The sequence below is a fragment of the Triticum aestivum genome, chromosome 2B, assembly GCF_018294505.1.
Source record: "Triticum aestivum cultivar Chinese Spring chromosome 2B, IWGSC CS RefSeq v2.1, whole genome shotgun sequence".
Lineage (NCBI taxonomy): Eukaryota > Viridiplantae > Streptophyta > Magnoliopsida > Poales > Poaceae > Triticum > Triticum aestivum.
In genome coordinates, this window is record NC_057798.1 from 290,392,991 (window position 1) to 290,410,923 (window position 17,933).

At 51.6% G+C, this 17,933-nt stretch overlaps 1 protein-coding gene across 1 annotated transcript; it reads left to right on the forward strand.

Moving 5' to 3' along the window:
* The first annotated feature begins 185 nt into the window (after positions 1 to 185).
* Positions 186 to 17,458, forward strand: LOC123044765 (protein VASCULAR ASSOCIATED DEATH 1, chloroplastic). The gene is made up of 18 exons (XM_044467654.1): positions 186 to 484; positions 583 to 645; positions 1,376 to 1,426; positions 2,177 to 2,242; positions 3,063 to 3,158; positions 3,231 to 3,332; positions 3,433 to 3,530; positions 3,640 to 3,803; positions 3,908 to 3,948; positions 6,742 to 6,829; positions 6,910 to 6,996; positions 7,115 to 7,169; positions 13,656 to 13,722; positions 14,808 to 14,904; positions 16,272 to 16,333; positions 16,426 to 16,465; positions 16,599 to 16,870; positions 16,956 to 17,458. The coding sequence occupies exons 1-18, from the start codon at positions 311 to 313 to the stop codon at positions 17,190 to 17,192; spliced, it is 1,860 nt and encodes a 619-aa protein (XP_044323589.1). The 5' UTR covers positions 186 to 310; the 3' UTR covers positions 17,193 to 17,458.
* The last annotated feature ends 475 nt before the right edge of the window (positions 17,459 to 17,933 follow it).

Genomic DNA, 17,933 nt, shown 5'->3' on the forward strand with positions numbered 1-17,933 from the left:
CATCCGTATTTTTTGTCAGTTCTGATTTGTTCCTTCTCTAATCCGTACCTTCCCTTTTGCCTAATAAAAAGAAAAAAGAATACCCTTCCTCCCCTTCCCTTCACCGGCGGAGCCCACCACCGCTACCGCTAGTCCGCCAACCCGAAGATGCCGGAACACGTCACCGTCACCGTTCACACCGCTTCCCACTTTCATTATTCAAACCCCCCTTCTTCTCTCTACTCCTCACTCACCTACCGTTCGCCTCCTCTCCTAGCCCCACCACCCGCCGCATCGCCGTCTCCTCTCCCCGGAGCACGGCGCCGCCCGCATGGCGTCCCCTACCGTTGCGGCCTCCCCGACCCGTGCCCTCGCTGACACCACCGCGCCCTCGCCGGCCTCCCCGCCGCGCCGCCTCGCCTCGGCGCCGCCCGGCGTGGACGCGCCCGCGGTCTCCTCCCCGGTATCTGCCCACTCCGGGGACCTCTCCGCCTGCGATGTCTTGGTGGGTGGCTTGCTTCGGAGTTGGAGCTTGTCGGACTTTTCCTGCTTTCTCCTCCTTTTTCTTCTCTCTTTTTTATGCCGCGCGGTTTGATCGTGCAGAGCCCGTTGCTCGCTAGTAGGAGCGAGGAGTACAGGCTGATGTTCCGGCTCCCGCCGGACGAGGTAATTCACATTTGGCGGCTTCCTCTGTTCGATCTAATTGTTGGCTTCTGATTGTGATGCGTTGTGCTGGGGGAATTTGTGTACCAAAGTGGTTGGACTGGGGTTGAGGGGATTTCATTCCATGTGGAAGATTCCCCACGGATAAAACTAACAAATTCGTACTTTGATCTTCTCTCTGCTTAGCTTAGGGTAAAGTTTGTCGTGCCAATTTGGTTCCTTTTATAAAATGTTCATTATTGGTGATGGTTCAATTATTGATGAGTTTGATATAGCTTGCCAAAATTGTGTCTGCCTCGCTGTAGCTGGCGGATTTGCCGCGTCGGTATCTTAGCCATTTTTTATGTATGAATTCAATAGCCATTTCTGTATGTGGTGGATTCAGTAGTCAGTTTGTGGTTTCATGATCTTACGGTTGATAACTAATTGAGTGACTATTTTAATTTGTTTCACGTGATTGTACTGTTCGGGGAACCAAAATGTAAACCTATCATGTCCTATCACAGTAACATGCCAAGTTTATCTTTTGATCAGGACATAATTTAGCAAGTTAATCGACTGTTTATGGTTGGTCGCAAGGTTAAATTTGGATTTTTCTTTGGAATTGAATAGATCACCTTATCCAGTTTTGTAACCATGCTTTGGATAGCACCCGCTCATAGTCACAAGTGATCTCGCATGATATTTCATCAATTTAATGTTAGGATGTTAATTAGTTATTGTGTTATTGCAGGTCCTTGTGCAAGATTTTAACTGCGCCCTCCAAGAAAATATTCTTCTTCAGGTTTTTTTCTTTTCCTCGCTTCAACCTCTTATGTGCTCCTCTCCCAAATTAAACTAGAGTATATGCCTCTGTGTTACTCCCTTGAGCATAAGTTGCCTGTATTTAGCGATCATGCATAGTCTAACAATCGACTATATTGGAATTGGACTAGTTATAATTGGCACAACTCACACTGTGTGCAACTATGTTGGTCTAGATTTATCTCTGTTTGAATTTGCTTGCAGACATGTAAGCCCAACAAAAGTCAATTCAAGTTTGTGCCATTGATATAAAATATATATGCATGAACATGCATAAAATATACATGCTTGAACATACATAATGGAAGTTGTAAATCCATCAAACTTCTACTTGTGAGGGAATTTCTGTTTCTCCTGTTAATATGGCAATTGTAGTCCTTTAAATGAGAGATTTCCCTGGAGCTTGTTTAAAATAAATACCTATGTAGATTACTAAGTGCCCAAAGTTGGGAGAAGGCATGTGCTTTGCAATTAAAGGAGCTGGTGCCAGTTACCATCTTTGTTGTCTTACCTTTGTTCGTTCTTCTCTTCATTGAAAAAAGCACATATTTGATAATTTAGTGCCGTTAGTGCTTTAGCTTATGCTTGTCCCTAAATTCTCTACACTCTTGCCAACTGCAAATGGTGGAATTGTACTTTAATTTTGGTTATTTCATTTTGCTGAAGAAAATATTTAGCTTCAGCCTTGTTCACGATTTTCTGATTCTAACAAATATACATTGTTTGGCAGGGGCATATGTATTTATTTCTACACCATATATGCTTCTATTCTAACATTTTCGGATACGAGACGAAGGTAATGACTAATAAATGATCTGAAGACAGTTTCATCATGTATCCTTTTTTTGGTTGCTTAATTGCGCTCGCTGATAACGAATTGATTTATGTAGTTCACAAATATTGTCAAATCATAATTTTGACAGATACCATTCTCGAAGATTCTTGTTATCATTTGACACGTGTCTTGGCACTAACTTCATATAAAGATACATTGCCCTCAAACAATTTGTTTGAGAAATGTATTTGGAGCCATGTGTCTATATTATTCTTTGAATTTGCTATGAAATTTTTATTGCTGTGTTCCATCACAAACAGCATGAGCACTATGTTCTGCAAGTCTGCTTTTATCTTCTGCAGTGTTTCTGTTCTGTAATAAGTTTAAACTTTTATCATCTTGGAAGTCTTAGGCATCAATGCTTTAATAATGTTTGTTAAACCTGAATTCCTGCTAGTTTCATTTTGTACTTTCCATCTTCTCTGTGGTCATTGTACTAAATATCATGCTTTTTTGCTTCCTATGACATTTTTTAACAGCTTGAATGGAGAGTTAGTTGGGCTGGAAATTTAAGTGTGGTTCTCCAACTAAGTTACTATATACTCGCATATTTACTGATTTACATGCTGACGAAGTTAGCTTTTTGTTACATATTGGAATTATTCAATGCCGAATACTAAAATTAAGTTTGTTACTTGATGTTAAATACTTATATAGCTTATAGTATTGCTCATTAAGTATCTTGTCATTGCATATAATAATTTTTTACCAATATATGTACTGCTCGTACTGTTAAAAACTTATTATTGACTACGTTACTCTGGTATTGTTTTCTATGCAGAAAACTATACCTTTGCAGGATGTCACTGATGTTCGTAAAGCAAAAACAGCTGCTATTTTTCCTAATGCCATAGAAATTGTTGCTGGTGCGAAGAGGGTGAGGAAGATATCACTGCCTAAATTTCTAGTATATATAAGATGTCATTACCTCATGTATGATTACTTGCAGCATTTTTTTGGATCTTTCTTGGTGCGCGATGAAGCATATCGTATTATAGTAGATGGTTGGGAACAGCATGTTAGCGATGCTAGATTGCTCATTGAACGTCAGGTTGGTAAACTAGTTTCTATTAAACTCCTTTGTTCTAACAAGTTATACAGAAGATCATTTCTAATAGGCTGTCTGTACTTGCTCTTTTGCTGCACCGTAGGATGCAAAGTCAGCAAGCAGCAGTGACGAAAATGGTTACGTTTTGTTGGAAGAAGGAAAAGAATCTAAACAAGATGAAGGTTCGTCGCCATCGAACAGGTTATCTTTACAGGCTGAACTAAATTAACCCTCTCGTTAGATTAGCTCAAATGGACTTTTGTCCTTCATGAATTATCTGTGAATGTTCAGTTGGGTATTTTGAATGTAGGTCTGCCAATCCTACAGCTATCATCGGGGGTAGTACTGATTGTGGTGATCCAGATGTCAATACTTCTAAAAGATTCTTAAAAGCGCCAGAGGATGGAACCGAGGACAATCCTGCATCTCTTAACCCATTCAACTTGCAGCCGTTTGATGATGATGCTCCTAATGGTTTGCTTGAATTGTTCTTTTCTTTGTCTTTCCTGACATTGTTAACTCCGTTAGTTTTTTGTTACTTAACTATTTTTCTTGCCTGCATATCTTCCCTTTTCCAGTACCTGAATCATATACTTTGATCACGGAGTCTAAGTTTCAGGTTTGCCAGATTTCACTTATTTTGTACTGCTATGACCTAAAAAGCACGGACACGGGGACGGAAAGACGGGGATACGCATACGGGGATACGGGATACGGCATTTTTCAAAAACAGCCATTCGGGGATACGGCAAGTATATATAAAATAAAATAAAAATATGCCATATAATATACAATCAGGACAGAAAATTAATGAGAAAGAGACCATAATAGAGAATATTGCCACATTTGGTGTCTCTTTTATCAATTGATGATTGATTGATCCTCATCCCCCCATGTCATGTTGTCATTGCAAGCTGCATCCATCTTAGGGCATCTCCAGCCGTTGGCCCCCCAGGAGGGGCAAAAAATCGCCCCCTGGGGGCGCACCGGCGCTAAACCGCGCACTGGGGGCGTGTTGCCCCCCAGTCGCGGCGCCCACGGTTAGTCAAAAAAGTAAAAAACGACTCAAATTTAACGCAAACAGCGGCGAGTTCGTTCAAACTTAAACATATTTTACAAAAAAGAAAGAAACTACCGCGGGCTACCCCCGCCGTCTCCCTCGCCGCCCGCCTCGCCGCACGCCCACGCGGTTCTACATGCCGAGGAGGCTGTAGAACCGCGTGTAGTCACCGCCGTTGCCGTCGTCGTCATCGTCGTCGTCGTCGTCGCCGCCCCCACCTACGCCTCCGCCGTCCCTGCTGCATCCCTCCCCCGGTTGGCGCGGCGGGTTGGACGGTCCGGGGGCGTCGTCGTCGTCGTCGTCGTTGCTGTCGAGGACCACGACGCCGTGCTCGTCCTCGTGCCCACGCTTGCGGGCGGCGATCTCCTCCAGGGCCCGGCGCTGCCGGACCGTCTCGTCGCGGAGGTAGTCCTCCCGCGCCCACCGCATGGCGTCCTCGTCGGAGAAGCCGCACCGGGCTATCTCCTCGTACTCCGCGGGGAGGCCCGGCTCCGGCTTGGGCTCGACGAGGACGAAGCGGCCGGTGGGTGGCGGGGCGTTGGCGCCGATGCGGACGCCAGAACTGCGGGTGCGCGCGCTGACCGGCGTACCCTGGGGCTCCGGCTTGACGGGGCGGAGGCAGGGCGAGCCGCCGGACGAGGAGGACCCCCCGGTCTCCATGCGCCTCGGGGTCCAGGAGCTTCCCCGGCGGCGTGAGAAGGAAGGGGGGTCGGGGTACTCGAGGCGCGGCGTGTTGCCGCCCTCGATGTACTCGAGGGCGGCCTCCAACGTGCGCCCGGGCACGCCCCACCACCGACGCCGGCCGGCGGCGTTGAGCCTGCCGGAGGGCACGACGCCGTTGGTGGCCTCGAGCTGCTGGGCTTGACGGCGGCGGAAGTACGGTTCCCAGAGCGGGCTGTCGGGGACGTACCGTGGCCCCTCCCTCGCCGCACGCGGCAGGTTCGAGCGGATGCGAGCGATCTCCGCACGCCGCGCCGCGCCGGTGGGTACCGGGGGCACCGGCACGCCGCCGGCGCTGATCCTCCACGCCCCCGGCACCCGCATGTCCGGCGGGACCGGGTACTCGGCCTCGTAAAGGAGGCGAGCCTCGTCTTCATGAAGATGGCGGCGGCCGAAGCCGTTCGCCGCCGCGCCGTCGCCTGGGAAGCGCTCGGCCATGGGTGTGAACTGGAGACGGCGAAAGAGAGGAGAGGAGAGGGAGGAACGACGACGGCGGGAGAGTGTGTGAGCCGACGAGTGCGCCGGGGCGCGTCATATATAGGCCGAGGCGCCGCCCACGCGCGTGCCACCGTGTGTACGCGTGGCGGGCGAGGGAGGGCGAGGGACGCGCGTCGTCCGGTCTTCACTGCGCCGCCCGTGAGGCATCAATGGCGCAGGCTGACCGGCGCGGCAGCTTTGGCATTGATTCGCCGCGGGAAACGAGGCGATGCGGACGACGAAGAGCCGAGAAGAGAGCCGTGTCGCTGACGCGGTGGGCCCGCGGCTTTTTCGCGCCAAAACAGTTCGCCCGGCGCCCCCGGGCGCCCCCCAGCGCGCCGGGTTCGGGCTGGGTCCGCCGGCGCTGTTTTCGGCCCAAGCCGGCGAAAATCGGGCTCCTGGGGGCGCGACTGGGCCGTTTTTTCGGCGCCGGCGCGAAAAAAACGCCTGGGGAGGCCTTCCTGGGGGCGCGGCTGGAGATGCCCTTACAAAACACATCAAACACAAACAGTACAGAAGATTAGAAGACAAGACATAACTAGAAGACAATGCAAGCCTGAGCAGCAGCAGCGCCAGCATAAGCGGCAGCACAAGCAAGCAGCAAGCCAGCAAGCAACATCTAGCAGTACAAGCAAATCTGAAGAATAAAAGAGGAAGAGGTTGAGGAAAGAGGAGAGGGAAGAGGCTGCTGGGTTACCTGCGAGGCTAGGGGTAGCACCAGCGGTCGCCGGTCGAATCCAGGCATTGCCGCCGGCGGCGGCGGCGACGAGTCCAGGCGGCGGCGGCTTCAATCCAGGAGGCTGGCGGCGCGTTCCAGTGCGACCTGGGAGGCTGGGAGGGAGCACCTCTTCCTTGAGACGAGAGCGTGCGGGAGTTCCTGCAAAATAGGTTAGCTATACTGGGTTGGGCCGAGGCTGTTTTGGGCCAGGCCGTGTCCCAAACGATCCCGCACGTGTCCCGGTGTATCCCTGTGTTTTTTTCTTTCTTCAAAATCGAAATTCGGGGGATACTGCAAAATTCGCGTATCCCGGCGTATCCCGCCGTATCCCCGTATCCCGCCGTATCAGAACGGCAGTTCGACACTTCCAGCCGTTTCCGTGCTTTGTAGGCTATGACTATCAACATAACTTCGCCCAACTGACATTCTGATGTTAGGTGCCTGTGGAAGTTTTCTTTAATGTCTTACTCTCTGATGGCGCCATTGGCTTTCTGGATGATCTCCACAAAAAGTGTGGTGACAAAGGTTAATATCCAATTCTTCCCCCTTTCCAGTTAACACATCTGGTCAGTGATATATTCTATTGATACCTAGATGACCTGCAGAATTTCGTTGTTCCAATTGGCGTTTGGATGAGCAAGGAGGACTTGTAAGAGATGTCTCATTCTTGCACCCAATTAAAATTTATCTTGGTATGTCTTGAACTTCGTGCCTACTGGATATAATAATTTGCATTTCATATGTCACCGTGTGCTTTAATTACTTTATGTTGTCGTAGCATTTATGTTTATAACTCTAAATTGTGTTTAGGTGCAAAATTTGGGACATGTCAGGAGGTTCAGAAGCTTCGTCTGTACAAAAACAGGTTAGTTTAAGTTTGATATACTTCTGCAGGTAGTCAAACGATCGTTAAGGTTATGAAGTCAAAGTTCAGCTGTGATATTACCTATTATTTCATGTGAATTTCTGTTCTTCATGAACTTCTTGGTGGTGGTTTTTAGTTACATGGCCTAGAATTTTCTTCGTACCAGAATATTTTTTGTTTAATCCGAGTGATTATTTGGAATAGAATGTTAGCTCAGTTACTCAACCCATCGTGGCAGTCTATATACACGCCCTAACTTGATGATTGGGTTTACTAGTGCCAATTCTTGTATTAATGATAATCCATGTCGTTTGTATGTGAATATGATTATGCTGCTGGTAGGAGCTAGGGTTCTACTGGGTCTAGGGCGTGGCCTGTAGGGGAAGGAGGGAGGGCGAGGGCTGGTGCACGGCGGCTGGCGGCAGGGCGCCGTCCTTGCGGCTGGTGCGGCGGCGGCGGAAGCAGGAGGCGGCTAGGGCTTAGGGTTTCCGGCTCCTCTGGGAGCCGGGCAATAGAATTGTCTTATTGCTTAATTCTCAAAAGAGTCTTACAACTTGTTTATATAACCACGATGTGAAATAAAACTAAGATAACTTGTGGGCTAAGCCCCTAACTAAGCCTGCCCGGTGGGCCTCCTACGGGCATAAGTCTGCCCGGTCATAACATCTCTTCCCGCCTGCGCAAACAGCTTGTCCTTGAGCTGAAACTCTGGGTAGTGCTGGCGGAACTCCTCGCTCTGCTCCCAAGTGGCGTCCTCTGCCGGAAGTGCAGCCCACTGAATCAACACGTACTACACTCCTCGACGTAGCTGGGCCTGCAAGACCTTCTCCGGTCCTGGAAAAAGACGCCCGTCGACGGTCGGAGGAAGCGCGGGAGGAGCCGCGGGTGCCTCCCCACGGAAGGGCTTGAGTAGCCCCACGTGGAAGACGTCGTGGATGTGAGCACCCGCCGGAAGCTGAAGGCGGTAAGCCACCTTCCCAATGCGCTCCAGGACAGCAAAGGGCCCGGCATAGCGAGGATCTAGCTTCTTCTTCGCGCATGGGTCTAGTGACCGCGTAGAGCGGTGAAGAAGACGCAGCCACACCCAATCGCCCACCGCGAACTCCGCCTCGCGATGATGGCCGTCGTATTAGTGCTTGGCCAACTGCTAGGCCTGAAGGAGGCGTTGCCGGACCTCCGCCAGCATCTCGTCACGGCTCCGCAGAAGGTCCCCGGCCGCCTCGGTCCGAGCCATGGCCGGATCAACAGGGAGAATCGCCGGCGGCGGCCGACCGTAAACCACCTCAAAAGGCGTGGCGCGTAGGGCGGAGTGATAGGAGGTGTTGTAGCAGTACTTCGCCCACGAGAGCCAGTCCACCCATGCACGAGGACGATCACCTGTGGCACAACGCAAATACATGGCAATCACCTTGTTGACGACCTCGGACTGGCCGTCCGTCTGAGGGTGGAAGGCCGTGCTCAGGCGGAGCTTCACGCTCGCCATCTGGAAGAGATCGCGCCACACATGCCCCGTGAACACGGGATCCCGATTGCTGACGATCGAAGAGGGAAACCCGTGGAGGCGGACGATACCGTCGAAGAAGGCCCGGGCCACGGACGCCGCCGTGTAGGGATGACCGAGCGCGATGAAGTGAGCATACTTGGAGAAGCGGTCGACGACCGTGAGAATGACCGACTTGCCGCCCACCTTGAGGAGGCCCTCGATGAAGTCCATGGAAATGTTCGCCCAGACCTGAGACGACACCTCCAATGGCTGGAGCAGACCAGCCGGCCTCGGCGTCTCCGTCTTGTTACGCTGGCACGTCACACAAGACCGCACGCAGTCACGGACCAGGGCCCGATCCCCTGGGATGTAGAAGTCGGCGCGGAGACGATGGAGGGTTTTCTGCACACCCTCATGGCCCCCCGAGTGGGCCAGCAACATCACCTGGTGACGGAGATCGTCGTGCGCGGGAACGAAGACCCGACGCCCATGTAGGAGCAACCTGTCGGCGAGGCGCCACGACTCCTCCAGCTCACATGCAACCATCTGCTGTTGAAGGAGGAGCGCGTCCGGTGCGGCCGCGGTCGCCCGGTGGATGTCGGTGAAGAGGGTGAAGGAGGGCCCCGAGCGGATGCAGAGTGCCGCCCCCTCAGAGTCACCGATGGCGGTGTCGGCATCGCGCCGAGATAGGGCGTCGGCGACGGTGTTAAGGCGAGGCGGCCCGGACGATACTCGACGGTGAAGTCGAAGCCGAAGAGCTTATTGATCCACTGGTGCTGCGGGATGGTAGACAGCCTCTGATCCAACAAGAACTTGAGGCTGTAGTGGTCCGTACGGATCCGGAAAGACCCGACCCCACAGATAGGGCCGCCAGTGACGCACCGCCTGCACCAAGCCAATGAGCTCGTGCTCATAGGCCGCGAGCTTAAGATGGCGCGTGGCAAAGGGCCTGCTGAAGAAGGTGAGGGTCCATCGCCCTAATGAAGGACCGCGCCGAACCCTGCACCGGAGGCGTCGCAGTCGATGACGAACGGGTGATCGAAGTCAGGCATCTGAAGGACGGGGCCCGTCGTGAGGGCCCCCTTGAGGGCCTCGAATGCCATGGTCGCCTCCTCATCCCAGGCAAAGGCATCGCGACGGAGCAGGCGCGTGAGCCGGGACGCGATGAGGCCGAACTCCCGGATAAATTTCCGGCAGTACCCCGTGAGGCCAAGAAACCCGCGAAGAGCCCGCGGTGAATGCGAGATCGGCCAGGCGGCGATGACCGCCACCTTGTCGGCGTCCATGGCCACCCCCTTGGCTGAGATGACATGACCGAGGTAGGCGACGGAAGGCGTCCCGAACGAGCACTTCAAGCGCTTAAGATGAAGATGGTGCGCTCGAAGCTCGTTGAAGACGATGGCGACGTGCTGAAGGTGCTCCGCCCATGAGGCGCTGTAGATAAGAATATCATCAAAGAAAACGAGCACAAACCGACGCAGGTAGGGGCGGAGGACGTCGTTCATCAGAGCCTGAAACGTTGCTGGGGCGTTGACGAGATCGAACGGCATGGCAAAGAACTCGAAGTGGCCGTGGTGAGTCCGAAATGCGGTCTTGGCGATATCATCGGGGTGCATGCGCACCTGGTGGTAGCCCGACCGGAGATCAAGCTTGGTGAAGAAGCGCGCCCCATGTAGCTCGTCCAGGAGCTCATCGACCACTGGAATAGGAAACTTGTCCTTCAGAGTCAGAGCATTGAGAGCGTGGTAGTCGATGCAGAAGCGCCATGTGATGCCCGACTTGCGGACGAGGAGGACCGGCGCCGAGAACGGTGCTGTGGAGATCCGGATGATGCCCAAGGCGAGCATGAGCGCGCACTGCCGCTCCAGCTCGTCCTTCTGCAGCTGAGGATACCGGTAGGGCCGGACTGCCGCCGGTGCCGAGCCCGGCAGCAGGTGAATGCGGCGGTCGTAGACCCGGGCCGGCGGAAGGCCCCGTGGCTCGTCGAAGAGGTCGCGGTGCTGCTGCAGAAGGTGGTCCAACAGAGGATGCTCGGCCTTGGAGGTGGCCGCGGCCACCTGGAGCTGAGGCGTCGCTGGCGAGGCGCCGCCAACGCCCTCCCACCGGACATGGCGACCGAGACACCAGAAGGTCATCGTCAAAGCGTCGAAGTCCCAGAGGATGGGGCCAAGAGTCCGCAAAAAGTCGACGCCAAGGATGAAGTCGAAGCAGCCCAAGTGATGGTGAAGTGCTCGTCGCCGATAGTGATGGGCACGTCCCGTGCAAGCCCATGGCACCGTAGGCGGTCGCCGTTAGCCACGGTGACCCGAAGTTGCTCCCCGCTTGTCGGATGAAGTGCTAAGCGCCGCATCGCAGCCTCAGGCAGGAAGTTGTGGGTGGAGCCCGTATCCAGGAGGGCCACCATGCGCTCGCCGTGAATCGTCACCGGTAAGAGCATAGTCCGCTCGTCGCGGATGCCGGCCAGCGCATGGAGCGACACAGCGAGTGCCGTCGCCGGAGCGGGCGCAGGCGCGGGCTCCGCCGTGGCGGGGTCGCCGAAGCCGTCGACGGGTGTGTCCTCCTCAACATAGTCGGCCGTCTCCAAGTAGAAGAGGCACGGGCAGACATGGCCCGGCGCGTAGGGCGCATCGCAGTTAAAGCAGAGTCCCAAGGGGCGGCGCTCGAGCTGCTCCGCCTGAGAGAGCCGACGAAAAGGCCGCGTCGCGGCTGCTGGTGGAGCGGCCGGAGGTGCAGGTGCTGCCGGGGGCGGTCGGGGGGGGGGGGCTGCCACCCCCCTCGAGTCGGTGTCGCCTGCTGCAAGGCCTGGGCGCGACGCGTGAAGGCCCGAGCATAGTACATGGCCGTCTGGAGGTCCTGGGGCCCCCGCAGCTCGACGTCCACACGGATGTGGTCTGGGAGGCCGCCCACAAAGAGCTTGGCCCGCTGAAGTGCCGTCACACCCGGCGCATGACACACCAGTGCCTGGAAGCGGTCGGCGAAATCCTGCACCGTGGAGGTGAAGGGTAGGCGGCCTAACTCCGCCAGGCGGCTCCCGCGGATCGGTCGCCCAAAACGGAGGAGGCACAACTCGCAAAAGCGCCCCCACTGGAGCATGCCGCTCTCGTCTTGCTCGAGGGCGTAGTACCACGTCTGTGCCGCTCCGCGGAGGTGGTAAGAAGCGAGCCAGGTGTGATCTGACACGAGTGCGCGCTGCCCGCGGAAGAACTGCTCGCACTGGTTGAGCCAGTTGAGGGGGTCCTCCGTGCCGTCATACGTGGCGAAGTCAATCTTGGCGAACCATGGCGGCGTCTGGGTCGAAGCGCCCTGGCCGACTGGCTCGGCGGTGCGGAGCAGCGAGGACGGCGGCGCCCGGTCGATGGTGGGGCGGCCGGCGTAGGGGCCCGTGGAACCGGACGGCTCGTCGTACTGCAACGTAGGTACCGGCGGTTCCCCGGCCTCCGTGTAGACCGACAGCGGTGCCGTCGCGGTCAGCCAGGCCGGAATCGGGGAGGGCGACGGCGGGAAGCGGACGTGCTGGATGGGGAGGCCTCTCGGCGCGGACTGCCCAGGGCCGGAGGCGGGCGGTGGAGGTGCCGGCAGCGTCGGCTGCTGCTGGACCGGCGCGGGGGGCACGGCGAGGGCTGGCGCCGGCCACTGCGGCCATTGTGGTGCGGTGGCGGGCGGCTGCTGGGCGGGCCGTCCGGAGGAGGCGGCCGGCGGCAGAGGTGGCGGCGGCCCGTACGGACTCGCCAAGAACAGCCGGATGCCCTGGACGGCGGTGATGAGGTCGTTAAGGACGCCGGTCATCGCCTCCGGGGAGTAGACCAGCGAAGCGGTGGTGGTTGATGGCGGCGGACCCGTGGAGGGGGGCGGAGATTGGCTGGTGGAGGCGCCGGCGATGGAGCCCAGCGGCGTGGTGGGGAGGGCCAGCGGCGCGGTGGAGAGGATCGGCGGCGGCGCCGTGGTGGTGGGCAGTGGCGGGATTGGTGGTGGTGCCGACATGGTCGAAACCGAGCTACCTGATACCAAGGTGGTAGGAGCTAGGGTTCTACCGGGTCTAGGGCGTAGCCTGTAGGGGAAGGAGGGCTGGTGCGCGGCGGCCGGCGGCAGGGCGCCGTCCTTGCGGCTGGTGCGGCTGCGACGGAAGCAGGAGGTGGCTAGGGCTTAGGGTTTCCGGCTCCTCTGGGGGCCGGGCAATAGAATTGTCTTATTGCTTAATTCTCAAAAGAGTCTTACAACTTGTTTATATAACCACGATGTGAAATAAAACTAAGATAACTTGTGGGCTAAGCCCCTAACTAAGCCTGGTCGGTGGGCCTCCTACGGGCATAAGTATGCCCGGTCATAACAGCTGCTTATCACCTACTCCCTCCGTTCCACGACAAGAATTATGGAACGGAGGCTGTACTTCTCTTTCTCGTTGAGTTTAGATATGTTTTGCGATTGCGATTTTGCCTAGCAGTGGGTGGTATTGAGTTATTGACTACCACGTCTATCTGCTTAAGTCCCAGTTTTTAGTGCACTTAACTCCCCAATGTTCCATTGCCATTTTATTAACTCTCGGATTAGTAGCGTAAACGATGGTATGGTACATATTGTCTTTTTTTGCCACTTCTAAGTACACATGACTACTGTCAATGGACATCATGCCCCCACATCTTACGCCCTCCAAATATTGCTCCTTCCCAAGAGAGTGATAAATAGATAGGGAAGAGAGCAAAAGAGTATATGTGGAAGATGGATTGAACACCGATATGTGATGCCACAGTTGCAAAGCTCTTCTCAAACTGGCCTTGGGAGTAAAGTGACCCGGCATTCGATGACCAGGGATTTAAGATTACCCCTAAAAGATCGATGGGGTTAAGTAAACAAACACAGTACTATAGAGCAGTACAGTGGACAGTTTCCTTTTTCTGTGATCTTGCTATACGTGCTAAAGAGCTTTTATGTTTTACGGTTTTACCGCAATAAATGGTTCATGCTAAGACTTGCTGATGTTTCTTTTTTCTTGTTTACTTGACCAGTCATGTTGTGATTCAAACATCTCAAGAAATTGGTGATGCACCATACGGGGACCATTTCATTGTTGAGGTCAGGAAACAAGTCACAATGTTGCTTCATGTAGCTTGAAATCACTTCTGTCTACTAAACTCAGCATGACGAATATAGTTCATATAGCTCTATCTGTTCAATTATAAATGCGTTAGGGTACACGATCTAGCGTTTTCAGTTTTGTGATTATCAATCCACACATTTAATTGAAATACACCTTAATTAATTTTTAGTGAAGAGGTATCTCATAGCAGAGACCTGAAGGATTGGGGTATCACCGAAGAGCTAGCTATGGACAGGGGTGCATGGAAGCTTGCTATCCATGTGCCAGAGCCATGAGTTGGTTGCGAGATCTTATGGGTTTCACCTCTAGCCTACCCCAACTTGCTTGGGACTAAAGGCTTTGTTGTTGTTGTTGTTGTTGTTGTAGGTATCTCATAGCGGCATAAAGTGTCACAGGCTGTTGTAATATTTCATGATAACGTAACATGTGATTGAACTTGTGATCTCTTTTTAGACCTTACATTATTTATCATCGTTGCATATAAATAGTGGCAGATGCTGTTCACTAGTCCTTCCTATTGAGGGCCATGGACATGAATGTGGAATCCAAGTTAAGCAAAAACAAAGCAATACCTTGCACCTTAATCAAACAGGTTAAAAACAAACATTGTCTCAAACATCGATCCAAGCTTCGTCTTTTGGCAATGAAATACGAACTTTGAACTTTGAAACTTCCTTTTTGCTTCTATAAACTCCCTATTGTTGTTACAAATGACTACTAATGTTGAAATATGAACCTTGCTTTTATAAACTTTTACTGTTACAATAAATAGTTAAATCCTCATATGCCACTGCAAAGTTGAACCTCCTGTGTTTATGACACATGTGGGTACATGGGGCACCCTGCATCTATGATATGTGTGCCTAGGGGCATATAAGGGTTTCAATTTTAGAAATGGCGAGTGTTATGGATGCTTACTTATGTCCTCTACACATACAGAAACATATATTTGTCATTGTAGGAAAGCCAATATTGTGTAGCGAGCTATATAAGTATTGTGTTGTTTTTGTTTTTGTTTTGGGTACGTCCTGGAATTGTTATTGGCCTATTTACCTTGCAGGGAATCTGGGATGTTGAACAAGATAGCTTAGATGAGAACAGTTGCCACCTGAGGGTATATACTAATGTAGCGTTCTCGAAGAGGACCATTTTTAGAGGTAAGATGTATCCATTGTATCCTGAATGGTGCTCCAGTGCTTTCAAAATTTAACTCAGTATGCTACAGTCAAAGGGGACAGAATTAGGCCAACTACCAGCTGATTGCTTTGCTCAAACTTCAGCTTATACGTTGATAAGCTTCAGGCCAAGTAAACTCTTTGAGAGTTTTGGTTGTAGAAGCGTTGTACAGATGTTAGTTTTCTTCTCCTAAAATAGGCAGGACGACTTTCCTGGAGTAGTTTTAATTCACTAAAGTTGATTAAATGTGCCGAAAAGTATTCAGTTTCATAAAATGGTTAAACCAATGTACTCCCTCTGTCCTAAAATATGGTGTGTATTAGATATTTTGTAAGTCAAACCTTGCAAGCTTTGACCAAATTTATTGAATCAATCAACATCTAAAATACCAAATCATTACCATTATATGTATCATGAAATATATTGTCATATGGTATATATCAGGTATTGTAAATATGTATCATTTTATCTATAAACTTGGTCAAAGTTTGTGTAGCTTGACTTCTGCGAAAACCAATGAGCACTATATTATGGGACGGAGGGAGTAATAAATAGCACAACTTAATTAAGCAGGGTAGTAATAAAAAGCATGACACAATGTTAAATTAGTCTCTCCTGTGGTTGTTCAAACTTTTTTCTATTTCTAAATCCTGAATGTAATTTTGATACTCACTGTGGAATGTTTTTCCTTTTGACCATAATTGCTGTTTTTCAGTTCCAATAAATTTGCTGCGGTGGGCAGTGACCCCTGTTGGCAGTGTTCTAACATGTGTCTACCTAGCCATCTGCCTAGACTCACCTTGTCCCGCCTAATAGACGCTTAGGTGTTATGTGTTGGTCTGCTGCAGACTAGCTCCTAGCACCTTCGGGGATACTCCCCCTTTGGTAATATTCTTGAAATGAAATCCCTTGTGGACCCAGAGTTGGTGGATTATCATGTTTCTGGTGGCAGTTAAACCAAGGCCTCTTCATTGCTGTCTAATAGACTTATCTGCACAGATGTCTTTAGTTGTGTACTGATTCTTTTTAGAGAACGTCCGAACGCTTTGCACATCATTTTGTTAAGCAGGAAACCAAGATAATGTACAAGAGTTCTGTACGGTGAAGAAGGGCTTTTCCATAATGAAGATAGGAAAAGGCCAAGTAAAACCCCAAACAACACACACCTATGCCTCAGGGTGGATCAAATTTATTTCCTAATTACATCTTTACTTTAAACATGGAATTAGTTCTAAGATATTATTTCTTGTGTCTGCAGTGTGATTAGCTTATTTCTACTCCCAAGAGCATTTCATTAATTGGAATTCAAGACATTGCTTCTTCTTATATTATCATGTTCATATTACAGGGAAAATAGAGCAATCAACGAAGGATGAATGTCGTGAGGTTTTTGGTCTCTGGATCAAGCTTGTACGTCTCTTGCAATCCCTGGAACATATTTCTATTCAGTGGTATTTACATTTCAAATTGTAAAATTCCTTCTCGTCGCGTGCGTGTTTTAGGCCCATGATATTTTGAAGCAGGATAGCATCTCTCGGAAAGGTTTGTATTTGCAGTTTCTACCACTTACCAACTCTTTCGCCGTGATTCGGCTTGTTTGATCCAAATCACATCCTATGCCGCCACACAGCAAATGTCTAATTCTGAAACAATTTGAATGACTTGATTCTTGCAGGAGCCTCCATCACCATGAACCCTGATGTTCAATCAGGGCCTAGTCTGAACATTGAAGGTCCTTTGGAAAATACAGTCGCATATATGGCTTCGGCACCATACGATTCTGGTTTGAGTAGCCTTGTTCCTCCCATTGAACATTGTCAACAAAGCGTAGGCACTTTGGCATCCACTTCACAAGAATTCTGGCGCTCACTCGCCTCATATATGAGGTCTAGTCAATTTGGTCCGGTTTTAGGAGTGATGCTGGTGGCCATCGTTATCTTAATGCAGGCAAGTATTCAAGGTTTTTGGTTGCCTATCCTATCATGGGGAATGCTCAGTTTTTCTCTATTGTGACACTGTATTTATCACACAGGTAACAATCATCGTTCTGCTCAGTAGATCCCCCAAGGTCCTCATGGTCAGTCCCGAGGCTTCTGCGAGCAGCTTGGGTTCATATAGCAAGGAGAGCATAGAGTGGTTGCAGAAGCGAGTGAGCTTACTGAGCGAGGAGATGCACATGGCGGAGGCGCACATGGAGAAGATGAGCCACGAGTTTGCATGGCTCAAGTCTCACCTTGAAAGACTGGAGAGGTTGAGGAGCAGCTCATGACCGGCCAAGGTGAATACGGACGTTGGTTGCATGATGAAGGATGTCTGTTGTGTGTAGAGACCGTACAGTTACATGAGTACAGGGAGAGACATGTCTGTTGTGTGTTAGTCCTGGTATAGCATTGGTGAGGTGTATATATATCCGGACTGCGCCCCGCTGTGCCCCGGGTGCAAGGTGGTGTATGTATAAGACGGCACGGCAGGATGGGGATGGTGATGTGCAACAAGGAACGCTGGTGACCAAGCATATTCAATTTTTTAACTGCCTCTTCTCTTCTCTCCTATATCTGCTACCCTACATAAGGCCCCGCTTGGAATGTCTGTGAAATTTTACAACTATAAATGATTACACCTGAATATTACTGTACACTAGCAAAATACAACCGAATAAATTTCCGCTTGTAATCTGCCGCAGCGTTTCAATTTGGTTGTAAAAATAAGGGCTCCCAGATTGCAACACCCAAGCGGCCCGGATGTGTCTCACCAAGCATCCAGAGGATGGGGAGGGGCCAGAGGAGAGAGGATGGGGAGGGGCAGAGGAGACTGGTAGCATGGTGTGGATCTGGCCGCTTGGAGCAAGAGGAGGGGGCGAGTGGCTGATGTCACCGTCGCGTTCAAACGGCGGCCTTCCCCTCCTCACCCACACCCTCCCCCCCCCCCCCCCACCCACACACATATCACGGTCGCCGGGGACCTCGCCGGCTTCAGAGTGGACGAGGTCTCTCATCCCTGTAAGTAGCCA

Bases quoted from the DNA above. Each gene is read 5' to 3' on its own strand.
- LOC123044765 (XM_044467654.1), top strand. From the start codon at position 311: ATGGCGTCCCCTACCGTTGCGGCCTCCCCGACCCGTGCCCTCGCTGAC. The intron at 3,159-3,230 runs GTGAGGAAGATA...GATTACTTGCAG, and splicing joins TTGTTGCTGGTGCGAAGAGG to CATTTTTTTGGATCTTTCTT. The intron at 14,905-16,271 runs GTAAGATGTATC...TTCATATTACAG, and splicing joins GAAGAGGACCATTTTTAGAG to GGAAAATAGAGCAATCAACG.